Source organism: Panthera uncia, chromosome F2 (assembly GCF_023721935.1).
Source record: "Panthera uncia isolate 11264 chromosome F2, Puncia_PCG_1.0, whole genome shotgun sequence".
Taxonomy (NCBI): Eukaryota; Metazoa; Chordata; class Mammalia; order Carnivora; family Felidae; genus Panthera; species Panthera uncia.
The window spans coordinates 29,608,576-29,621,297 of record NC_064812.1 but is presented as its reverse complement, the minus strand read 5'-3'; the positions used below and the strand labels follow the sequence as shown (position 1 = coordinate 29,621,297).

Sequence of the window (12,722 nt, the reverse complement as noted above, 5' to 3'; positions counted from 1 at the left end):
CCAAAGGAATTTTTCCTTTATCATTAAAATCCAGTAGTTTTACTACAGTATGTTTTATTGATTATTATTGGGTCAGTTTTCCCAAATGCACAGTAGACCCATTTAGTATGTGGATTTAATCCTCTTAATTTGAGGAGTTGCTTTTAGAATTATAGTGTTAAATAATTTTTCTGTTTAATTACTGAAGTTTTTTTTCCAGGATGTAAGTTTATTGGATTTCCTTTCTCACCACCTTTTTTATCATTCATTTTCTTTCAAATCCTTTTCTGTCATTTTGGTATTTTCTTTTTTTTTTCTCTGTAATGCTTTTTTATGAAGTTAGTCTGTATTCTTTTTTTTTTTTTTCTTTCTTGTTAAATCAGATAGTTTCTATTAGGAGGAGGTTTTTGTGGAGTGAGAATGTCAGAGATAGGATATGATAACTCTCCCAGCTCGTCTTTTTATGGCTTCCTCTTTGTTACAGAGAACGTAAATATGACCTCTGTGTATATGCAGTCTTTCTTAGAACTAGGTCTGATTGAGAAAGATTTTCTGGCTTCAGCCCTTGAGCCCTGTAGATCTTGAATTTTGAGTTGTTGCTCTTAGCTTTAAATGTTGCATTTTGTTGTTAGGTTTCTTCCTTTCATTCATTCTTTCTGGGATTTGTTGCCTGTAGGCATCACTACCTTCCTCATCACCCCCACCCTTCCCCTTTATCTGAACCTTCTCTCCCTCTTACCCCTATTGTTTCTGCCCTGTTCAATTCAGTTTTAGTTTCTGGTGATTATCCTTCAGTGTGAGGTTTTTTCCCTCCTAGAAGAGGATGTTTGCTGGGTATTTCAGAGATTTTGAGGTTATAGACTGTTAGACTTGTTTAATGTCACATTTGCATGCAGCTTTTAAGACCTATCTTTGATTTGGAGCCTTTGAGACTGCCCTAGTTTTGTAGGCCATTTGCGGATTCAGCCAATTCATACTTTTTTTATTTGTGTGGCTTGTAGAATAGTAGTAAGTTGTCCATACATATCATACATACATACCATGCTCCTACCATACAGCTTTTGATCTTTTGTAGGTCTTGTCACTGTTGATAATAAAACCATATTATAGGGGTTTTTTTTTGAAGATTGCCTGTAATGTAGTTGTTTTGAAGGTGTTCTCTTTGGGCTTGTTTCCTATTATTTTGGTTTTGGTGCTGGTTTTTTTTGTTTTGTTTTTATACTCCTGGTTGGAGAAGATTGGGGAGATTAAAAAATTCAGTGCCCCCATGATCACATTATTTAAAGTTACTTTTGTGTACTTTTATTATATATAATAGAGGTTATTAGTTCTGTTGGCATATTGTAAGTCAGAATATTTATAAATACTAGCTAGACTGTGCTTCTTCAAATGCATTTAGTTTGAGATAGCACATCATAATGGGTTCCACACATAGTAGTAGGCCTTGAGTGTGTGTGTGTGTGTGTGTGTGTGTGTGTGTGTGTGTGTTTAAAGATAAGACTTTGATAATATAAAACTGGTGGCATGCAAACTACATCCTTGTTTTTAAGATATTTTTGAGAAACAACTAGCTGCTCAGAGTGCTTTTTTTTTTTGACATGGCATGATTATATTTTTAAAACCAATTTTTATTATAACATACATAGAAAAAAGAACCCAAGTCATAAATGTACATTTCAACAAATTATACAAGGTAAATGTATCCAGGTCAAGAAATGGAAACATTTCTTGTTTCCCAGGGCACCCAGAGCCCTCATAGTATATCCTCTTCACTTGATCTTAGCCAAAAGGCCGAGAAGCGATAATCATAGTATATCCTCTTAATTTCTGCTCCTATCAACCTCAGGAGTGTTGATTTATAATCCCATTGTTTTGGCTTGTTTTTGAACTTTCTGGAATCATATAGTACATAATCATTTTTGTCTAGCCTATTTCACTATTATGTTTATGACATTATCCCTCTTTATGTCTGTAGTGCATTCATTTTCATTGTATTGTTTATTGTATGCACATGTTACAATTTAGTTAGCTATTGATAGGCATTTGGGTTATTTTCTGTTTAGGGCTATTATGAATAATATTGCACTGAATATTCCTGCACAGTCTTTTGGTATACATGTACTTCTGGTGGGTATATACCTCTGAGTGGAAATACTGAGTCATAAGTTGTTTTCCAAATTAGTTGTTTATAGTCCCACCAGCAGTGTTTGGCAGTTCTTAGAGTTCCACATCTTGCCAATACTTGGTGCTGTCAGCTTTTATAATTATAGCCATTCTGGTATATGTATAGTCATATCTCATGGTTTCATTTTGCATCTCCCTGATGACCAGTGAGATTGAACACTTTTTCATATGTTTATTGGCCATTTGGATATCCTCTTTCATGAAGTCTAGCTTTTTCATTGATTTATGACTTTTTATTTTGTTTTTTTGAAACAGTTTTCTTATGAGCTTTTTGTTTGTTGTATGTGTAGCAAATTTCTTCAATTCTTTACTCGCTATCTCAAATGATTTTGATGAATAAAAGTTCTGAAGTTAAATATGTTTATTTTCTTTTGTGGTTTGTGCTTTTTGTGTTTTGTTTAAGAAATCAGTTGCTACTCATAGTCATAAAGATAATTTTGTGTGTCTTTAGAGGTTTTTTTCTTCTACATTTTGTATTTAGATCCACAGTCCATTTTGAGTTGATCTCTATGTATGATGTGAAATAAGGGTATATTTCCTCTCGTGTAGATATCCAGAGAGTTTCTTTCCATCTCTGTATTTGGTCATGAGTCCCATTCTGTGGATGCTAGTACCATGTAGGAGTTAAGAGAAGAACACAGGGGCGCCTGGGTGGCTCAGTCGGTTGAGCGGCCGACTTCGGCTCAGGTCATGATCTTGCGGTCCGTGAGTTCGAGCCCCGCGTCGGGCTCTGTGCTGACAGCTTGGAGCCTGGAGCCTGTTTCAGATTCTGTGTTTCCCTCTCTCTCTGACCCTCCCCCGTTCATGCTCTGTCTCTCTCTGTCTCAAAAAATAAATAAACGTTAAAAAAAAAATTAAAAAAAAAAAAAAAAGAGAAGAACACAAATGCTAGATCCATATTGTTGTTTTCAAAGTTTGGCGTTGACATTTGTTATTTATGTGGCTTTGGATAAGTTGTATACTATCACTGGGCTTAGCTTTTTGTCTGCAAAATGGACACAATTGAAGTTTTCTGAGGATTAAAGGAGTTAATAAATAGTATTCACCAAGTCACACTAATCCTCATTACGTTGTATTTACTAATCACATCCTCCAAGTTTTCTTTATGATGCCTGCTGTATTCATTGCAATTATAACAACAACAATAATAGCTACAAGAGCAAATATTTACAGACAATTTGTTACAAGCTAGGTACTTTGCCTGTTCTACAAATGAAGAAGTTAAAGCATGGAAAGATTAAATAACTTTCCCGAGGTGACATAGCTTATTAATGACAGCTGTTTTGTATGTATACTCCTCTATAAAGAAATGTCAGGTATAAGTGTATCTGAAGGTATAAATACAGTTTTACACTGTCTTCTTAATTATTTTCTCATGTGAATAGTTGATAGCTTACCCTCACTTGTGTCTCTTTTCAGTTCAGTTCAGAGCTTTAGCTCTAAATAGTAACTATGTTCAGAGTTGTATTTTTTTTTTTTTTTTTTCTTTCTTCCTGTCTCTTCAGTAATACAAGACCAGACAAGCATGCTTTTCTCTGCCTTATGAGATGCATCACTGGACATGAATCTATCATTTCAGTATTTTAAGCCATTGTTCATAGAAACAAACCCTGTTCTTTAGTAATATTTACTCTTCCTGCCATTCTTTTTTTTTTTCTTTTTTAATTTTGCCTCACTAATTCTATTCTATTTATAGACTTATAAAGTCTCAGTGTTCTTTGGAAAGAGCTCTAAGAGTGTCACTGGTACTCTTCAGTATTTGAGTTTTGTATCAGAAACTCCACAGTCCCCAGAGAGATTTTACAGATCTTTACTGAAGACATGATTTGCCTTCTCTTGACTCTGTAGGAAAGGATAGAAAAAAGAACTTTTGCCAGTTTCTATCATTTTAGATACTACTGCAGGAAAGATAACAAATTTCTCAGTTCCTCATGTCAGATTTCTGTATAGCAACTTCCACTACTCCTCAACTAGGAATCATACCCAACATGCAAAATTTATTTGCCTCTAGATACTAGTAACAGGTTTTAAATACAATCTCTTGGTGGTTTTAAAGCTTGCATATTTTTTGCTTTTTCTGCAGAGGTTCTGGGTTCTTTCTGTGAATCAGATTCTGTAAATATTTGTATCCATTACCTTTTGCTAACTTAGTGATTTGACTAACTTATTTGCTTATGATTCTATAGGTAGGCTGTTTAGCTTGGGTTCAGTTGAGTAATACCGCTTGTCTCGACTGGGCTTATTTATATTTCTGTGCTGTGCTAGTGGTTGATGGCCTCACTTAAATTTATCTGACTGTTGGCTTGCTGTCTGTCAGCTGGAAGTGCTAGGCCTCGTGTTTCTCATTTGGCAGACTAACTTGGACTTGTTCGTGTGGTTGTCTCAGGGTTTCATGAGGAGCAAACAGCCAGACTGCAGTGTGCAAGGGTTTTTTGAGTCTCTATTTATGCCATATATTGCTAATTTTCCATTGCAATGCAAGTCACATGCTCAACCCAGATCCAGGGGATGTAATACTTCACCTGTTAATGGGAAGATAACTCTGTGGTCATTTGGCATTTTATTACACGGTTGTATAAGCCCATAGTCCCCGCCTTCTGTTTTCATTTATTTTGTCTTTTTCTTTTTATCTGATTTATTAAGGTATGACTTATACACAGTAATGTGTGCACATTTCAAATGTACGGTTGAGTTTAGACAAATGTATATTCCCTTCCCACCAGCACCCCATTCAAGATTTCCATTACCCGAGAAAGTCCCTTCTGCCACTTTGCAGTCAGCCCACTTGACACTGCAGACAAGCACTGATTTGATTTTTATCACTATAAATTGGTTTTGCCTGTACTAGAACTTTATATAAATGAGATCATAGGTTACATACTCTTTTGTGCCTGGCTTGTTTCACTCAGTATAAGGTTTCTGAGATTTATCCATCCAGTGTTCCAATTTATTTATCCTATTACTTTGTCCACCCATATTATTTTCCACAAATTATGTAAAGGTAAAGTTTAGCCCAATTTATCCCAGTTGTCATAGTGGATAAATTATTGACCTTTGAATTTGATAAATCAGTTTTTGTGATTTGAATGTGCTTTCTGGTGAGTTATCTTTAAGATCATAGGGAATTATGAAAACAGAGTTTATTTAAGCAAAATCTAACTGTATGAAAACAAAAAGGCAGAATTTGTGATTAATGTGGAAAGTATAACTTTCAGAGATTGACATTTTAGTAATTAGATAAATCTCTGGGATCTAATTGAGAATTTTATGACTCATGTCTCGGCATATAAACAAGTATAGAGTATATAATAAATACTCCTTATTGTAATGTTTTTCTAGGCATTTATAAATTAGAGAAAATGAGATTTTAAGAACTGCTTTTCCTTCTTTCTTTCTACTTAATAATGAAACAGAATATGGCTACTACTTACTCTTCAATTAGGTAATTGGTTTAGCATGTTCAGTACAGGCAGGCAAGTTTGATTAATGCTCATGAAAAACTTTAATGTGAACCTACTCACAATAATTTTCCAGATAAATGCTTCTTTGGTACACTGTTAAATTTGTCTGTGCTAGCAATCCATATGTTATTTATGATTGCAGAGGTGATTCTGTTACTATCCTTTTGGGAAATGGAAAATTAAATCATGATTTGAGGGAAAAATAGGATTCCGGCTTAATCAGTTAAATTGCCATATAATTCTGGAATAGACAAAATAATTGCATGTCAGGCAAAATTTGAAGTGATAGATTTATATTTCCAACTTTCTTTTTATTTGTTCTGACACAAATAAGTTTGGTTTATTCTAAATTGCACTGGTTGTCAGTAGTATTGACACACAATCTTTAGGTGATTTTTAAAATTAGCTAATTTAAAAAATCACAAATTTATATTTACTCTTATTATGTTTGAGTACAAGTCAAGAAAAGTTCTGTATTTTAAAATACTGGTCATGACTTCAGCTCTACAGAAATTTTTCATTTCTATTTTGCTAATTAACAAATTGGAGTGAATGTTACTACGTGGTATCCTATTTTTCTCCAACCCATCAAAGCTTTTTCTTAGAATTAGGCCTTCAAGTATCTGATTAGGGCCATTCCTGTTTACTTTGGATAGGCAGTAGTAAAATAAAAGGCTTTCTGTTCTTGGTAAGTCCTTGCGAAAGTGAATTTATCAACTGGATTATAGGAGTAATGACACACCCAACATCCTTTAGTCACCATGGGAAATTATGAAAAGGCAGAGTTTTAAATGTTGTGTTGCTGTTACCATATTTTGTAATTATGAGTTGTATATTTAACATCTGAATTCCTTAAATTAGTAATGTCATATGAAAGGTAAAGTAATCTTGATTCTTATGAGGAGCTTTTCTTTTTCCCTGGCATTTCTTCTAGAAATCCCCTTTATTTACTCTATCAAATCAAGATTCAACCACAGAAACTAATGGTTTAGGAAGTAGGAGAATCATAATGTTAACCTGCAGCCAGTGAGGTCAGAAGCAGGTTACCAATTTCTGAACTCTATTGCTTCTGTGATTTTACCTGTACTCGATCACTTAATCTTTCTTAACAGGACATGAGAAGTTTGCCAAATTAAGTTAATTACAAAAGAGAAGGAGCACATCATAAATCAAGTGTTAAGTGCTTAAGACAGCATTGGTATTTTTAGGGAAGATCAGTCATTTGAAAATGTATTGAGTGCTTGAATGTTAATTTGAAAATATTATATTTTGCTAATAGCAGAGGTCAATCAATACTTTAACCAGAGGGAATGGGTAATATAGATATAATAAACCTTCCCTTACCCCATAAGGAACACTTCTGTAGTAAATCTGTAGTAGTCAGTCAAACTGATAAATGATGAGAACTGTCAGTGTAGTTAGAAAACTCATTTTGAAATCAGCATGGGGTATTCAGCAGTGTTTCCCTCACTGATTATGTGCACTATATTGAATTTAATATGCCATGAATTTGCTTTTAAGTGTGCAAAGATACTATTTTTAATGGATTGTGTTTTGTTTTCATTATGAAATCCAATGGTTTTATAAAGTAAATTACAACTTCACAAACTAGAAATGCATATTTTAAAACATGTTTGCATCATTTTAATATGTAGCATAGAGTTTTGACAGCTCTTTGCTGCTGAAACATACCATCTAATCAACTAATAATTCCAAAATTGTTTTAAAGATTGTGACTTATTTTAAATAATTTTAGAGATATCTTGCAACTTTAAAATATTTAATAGAAATTACTTTACATTTACATTTTACTTTTGTTGAAATTGTAAATATCTGTTTAGAGGGCTGACAAGTAGAAATGGTTCACATTTTTTACTTATAAATTATGCTTTTTATTTCATAAAAGTTTTCTTGTCTGAAAAGGTTAGTTTTGTATGTTTTTATAGGTTATCACACTACATAAACACTTAAATCAGTCAATTTTGCAGTGAATTCTTAATACACTTCAACTAAAGATGAAACTTAATGAAAATGTCTGTAAAGTCTAAATTTTGAGGAAATTGGACTTCACAAATTGATGAAAGAAATTAAAGACAACACAGGCAAATGGAAGGATATTCCATACTCATGGATTAGAGAACAAGTGTTGTTAAAATGTGCATACTGCCCAAAGCAATCTGCAGACTTGATGCAATCCCTATCAAAATACCAAAAGCATTTTTCACAGAACTAGAACAAATAATCCTAAATTTGTATGGAAGCACAAAAGACCCTGAATAGCTATCTTGAATAACAAAGCTAGAGGTGTCCCAATTCCAGATTTCAAGTTATACTACAGAGCTATAATAATCAAAACAATATGGTTCTGGCACAAAAATAGAGACAGATCAGTGGAACAGGATGAAAAGCCCAGAAACAAACCCACGATTATATGATGAATTTATCTTCAATGAAAGAGACAAGAATATGCAGTGGATAAAGGGTAATCCCTTCAACAAAGGTGCTAGGAAAACTGGACAGCTACATGTAAAAGAATGAAATTGGACCATTTTCTTACACCATACACAAAAATAAACTCAATGCATTAAAGACCTAAATGTGAGACCTGAAATCATAAAAATCCTAGAAGGGAGCATAGGCAGTAATTTCTCTGACATTGGCCATAGCAACATTTTTCTCAATCTGTCTCCTGAGGTAAGGGAAATAAAAGCAAAAAATAAAACCCCAATTTTGTTTTATTGGAGAAAAGGTATTTGATTTCACGCTAGTGATAAAATAGATAACGTTAACTCTCATTAGCAAAGTGAAGGTAAGATTGTGATTTTGAACCTGCCATGAAATTGAGCCTAATTGCATTTTTTTAAAAATTAGTTTGCAGGTCGAAGTAAGAAGGAAACCAAATACTCTCTTAAGGCAGTCGAAGACATGTTGGAAACGCTGCAGATCACTCAGTCTTAAGGTTTCAAACTCTTTCACATTACATTTCACAACTGCACAATTGAACTTACTGGCCTGTGACTTACTTACTAAATGCCTAGTGCTATTTATATACTGATTTTTTGTTAAGAGGGCAATTGTAAAGAATGTTTATATAAACCTAAAAACGCCTTTTATTGCTAAGCAGGAAGATGGAGAAAGTCCATGGAAGAGAGATTTAACAAGATTTATATTGATTGTACATCATTCTCTTCATATCACACATAATATAACTGCTTTTAAGCCACAATCTGATGTAGAAATCTCACAAATAAATTATGATGATTTATTAAACTTGCATATGAAGATTCTAGATTCTTTTTGTTAAAGTCAGATAGAGAATATGTTGTTTTAGAACTCAGTTTCTAGTTAAATTCTTTTTATTTGTGATAAGAAATACATAGCATTCACAGCTGACAAGGAAAATGCTCGCACGTTATTTTGATTCTCTTTCTAGTGTCAAGTTGGATTTTGCTGTGCATTCCGGTGGGCTTGTTTTATGTGCTATGTTATTCTGATAAATATTGCTTAAAATATGTCGTTCTCCAAAGTTCACTCATATCTTTTGTAAAATTTTTGTTTTATATGTCATTCTCCAAAGTTCAGTCATATCTCTTTGTAAAATTTTTGTTTTACCATAGGACATAATTGAGATTTTTACATATAAAAAGCTTTAAGGTTCATGTATACTATAATACTCAAATTTAACCTTTATGAAAGTTACATTTATTGAACTTTCAAGTATAAATTGCATAAAAGAATATTAAGAGATCATAGAGAATAGGGATTAAAAGGGTTTCAGTGGCAGGAAAAGAAAATCTAAAGTGTCTAAGAAAATCTTAACGGTCTTCAGGAGAAAAATTTCTATTTCTGGTATTTCTTTACCTTCTTAGTAATAATTAGAATTTTTTTTTCCTTTTTCTCCTTTCATGATAAACAATCATATGCTTCAACAATATTTTGCATGTTTCAATAGAATAGAAAGAACTTTGAGAGTTAAACACTATTCAGACACCTGTTTTTAAAATAGGCAATTGGTCATTCAAGGCATGTATTATAAGTAGTAGCTTGCATTTTACATATATGCATTACATTTTGTATGTATCATATACATGTATAATTACATATATAAATATAAATACGTAGTTTACCAACTGTATACAGAAGCTCTTCCATACTTGTCATTGTTAGATTTAGGCAAATGGGGTTCATGGAGGAATTGACAACTTGGAAGTCTTTAGGAAGAAAATTATTGTCAACATCAGTTTTTTAAATTTTTTGAAAATTCTGTTAGTAAATTATTCTCCATATCTGGTCTAATTCTTTTATTTTGCAGTCTTTTTCATTTTATTCTTTCATAAGAAGTGAGCACATGTGAAATAACTCTCCTCATATAAAGGCAATTCTTATCAACTAATCTTTGTTATCACAAGATACAGTGTTTTTTGCCCATAAATTTAGTAACTGCATTTTCAACATAATCAGCCATTTAAGATGTGTTTCCTGTAAAGAAAGTAGTGCCCATATATTATTCCATTACCTTTCTTTCTCTCCTGCTAGTCACTAGAGTAGTATTTACTTTAGCAATTATACTTGTGTAAGTTAGTGCCTTTTATAACTGTCAGCCTAAGTTTCACTTTATTTTTCTAATTTTAATACCTTCTTGTCAAGAATTTTTTATGAAATACATTATTGATGTGTAATAATTTATAAACCTCAGTTTAAATGTACAGATAATCCCATCGTGGCAGATGTTTGCCAACTGCTTTTACTGCCACCTTTTCCTTGTTAACAGTATCTTACATTGTTCAGGTAGGAGCAGAGATCCCTGTTCTTCTAGGAGATAAGGACCTTAACCTTATGAATGATCTAAAACAGAAGTGGTTTCATTTCTTATGGGCTGTGATATGCCAAGGAAGAATTTTTTGCAGTGAAGGAAATATTCTGTATTTCTAGTGTCCAGTTTGGTAGCCACTTGCTGTACGTGGCTATTGAGCACTTGAAATATGGCCAGAAGGATTGAGAAATTGAATTTTTAATTTAAATTAAATTTAAATAATTGCATGTGACTCATGGCCATCAGAGTAGTGGAAGTGTAGATATCTAAAGTGTGAGCATGTGACCTATTTAAGGCTAAGAAAATGGACAGAAGCCTGTTGAGAAGGGCTTCCTTTCAAATTAACAAGTCAAAGCTTTGTGAAGTAAGGCTTTTCGCCTCTTTCTCTTCCTTCAGGACATGAGTGTCAACAACATGGTTGGAGATAAAACAGCCATCTTACAACCATGAAACAATAAATAGGAGTATGAAAGCTACCTTTCAAAGATGGTTTTGTAGAAAGATTAGGGAGAGCCTGGGTCCCTGATGGCATATTGAACACCTGAACCAACATGAACACTTGCCAACCTCTACACTTACCACATGAGAAAAATAAACTCTGTTTAGATGTTGTTTGCATTTTCTGTTACTTTTGCCATGCATATTTCTGACTACTATATCCATCATTCAGCTTTTTTTTTTTTTTTAATATGAAAAACTCTTATTTTAGACATGCTGGGAATGGTGTTTCATAATGTAATGATTTAAAGTAGAGAAGCATATGTAACAAAAGAAGTAATATTTTGTTGCAGTTCAGCACACACTGTTTAAGCCAACTTTATAGGATAGTATTGACTTGGGAGCAGAGGAGGATGTAGAAAAGATAGAATTGGAAGACTAATGTTCAGTATGCTGGGAGCATATAATTTTTATTGGTAAATATTTCAAAGAATCTTTTTTTTTCCAGTGCCACATTTATTCTCAAATAACTTCATTTTACTTCATTTCATAGAACTGTAGGATTTTAGAAGGGACTTGAAAGATGATTTAGTTATACTCCATTTTAAGGTGAGGAATTGAGCGAGGTTCTGAGAAATTAAGCCCTTCTGTGACAGAGCAGGACTAGGACGTTAGGAGCTCCCAAGTCAGTGTTCTTTCTAGTGTACTCATATGCCTTTTCTGTGAAATGTTCTTCCTATTTTAGAGTAACAAAATTAAAAGATAGATATAGCCAAGAAACATTGCTTATTAACAGAGCAGGTATTAGAATTCAGATTTTCTGACTTGTAAAACAATTTTTTTAGAGGAATAATAGTCATAATTTCTTTTTTTAAGTCATAATTTCATTTTGAATTAAATTGAACTTAAAACTCAATTGACCATTTAAGCCGTTACTTCATGTAACATTGTGAGAAGTATTTAAGACTATTTAGAACTATTTCAAGCCTTTTACTTTGAACCTCTGATGTATCCTATCTCCCTTCGCACTCTTGACAAAGCAACCTTTTGTTGCAGACTGAATTGTGTCCCCCCAGTACTCCTATGTTGAAGTCCTAACCCTAACCCCCAGTACCTCCGAATGTGATTTTATTTGGAGAGAGCCAGTTAGGTCATAATGAGTGGGCCGTAATCCAGTATTGATTGATATCTTTAGAAGAGGAGATTAGGACACAGACACACAGAGGAAGGACCGTGGGAAGACAAAGAGAAGATGCCCATCTACAAGCCAAGGAGTGATTCCACAGAAGAAACCAACTCTCCTGACACCTTGATCTTGGACTTCTGGCCTTTAGAACTATGATAAAATAAATTTCTGTTGTTTAAGACATCAGTTCTCTGTGTACTTTGTTAAGGCACCCCTAGCAAACTAATAGAGCTTTCTTACTATTTCACAGAGAAAAAGAGAAGTCACTGGATAAAAATATACCCTGTATCAGACATTCTTGTACCCATCTTCACCTCTTTTTCTCTTACAGTAGAAGTAGACCTACCCTTTTCTGAACTATTTCCCACCACTGTCTCCCTCATTTTTAATACTTTAGCCTTACCTCAGTTTCATGAATTGCCATATTCCCTTCTACCATAGAGCATCCTACCTTCCCCAAAACGTCACATCATCTCTTTTATTCACACTTGTCCTTAAGTTGTTTCTTTTCTTTATTATCTCTTCTCTTTCATTTCAACTAGGTTCTTCCTGTTAACACTCAAATATGCCCATTTCGTTACTTTTTAAAATATCTCCCCTCCTTTTCACAGTCCTCCTCTAGCTACAAAACCCATTTCTGTTTTTGTTTTTGTTTTTTTAC

At 33.4% G+C, this 12,722-nt stretch overlaps 1 protein-coding gene across 3 annotated transcripts in view; it reads left to right on the top strand.

The window, feature by feature from the left end:
* The window catches only part of EMC2 (ER membrane protein complex subunit 2), a 50,973-nt gene extending 38,731 nt beyond the window's left edge, over positions 1-12,242 (top strand). Inside the window, exons 11-12 of one of the 3 annotated variants that reach the window (XM_049633526.1) lie at positions 8,496-8,583; positions 12,071-12,242. In XM_049633526.1, the coding sequence (XP_049489483.1) occupies positions 8,496-8,582 (87 nt within the window). In that variant the 3' untranslated portion in view covers position 8,583; positions 12,071-12,242. The other 2 variants (XM_049633527.1, XM_049633525.1) reach the window with 2 other exon arrangements.
* The last annotated feature ends 480 nt before the right edge of the window (positions 12,243-12,722 follow it).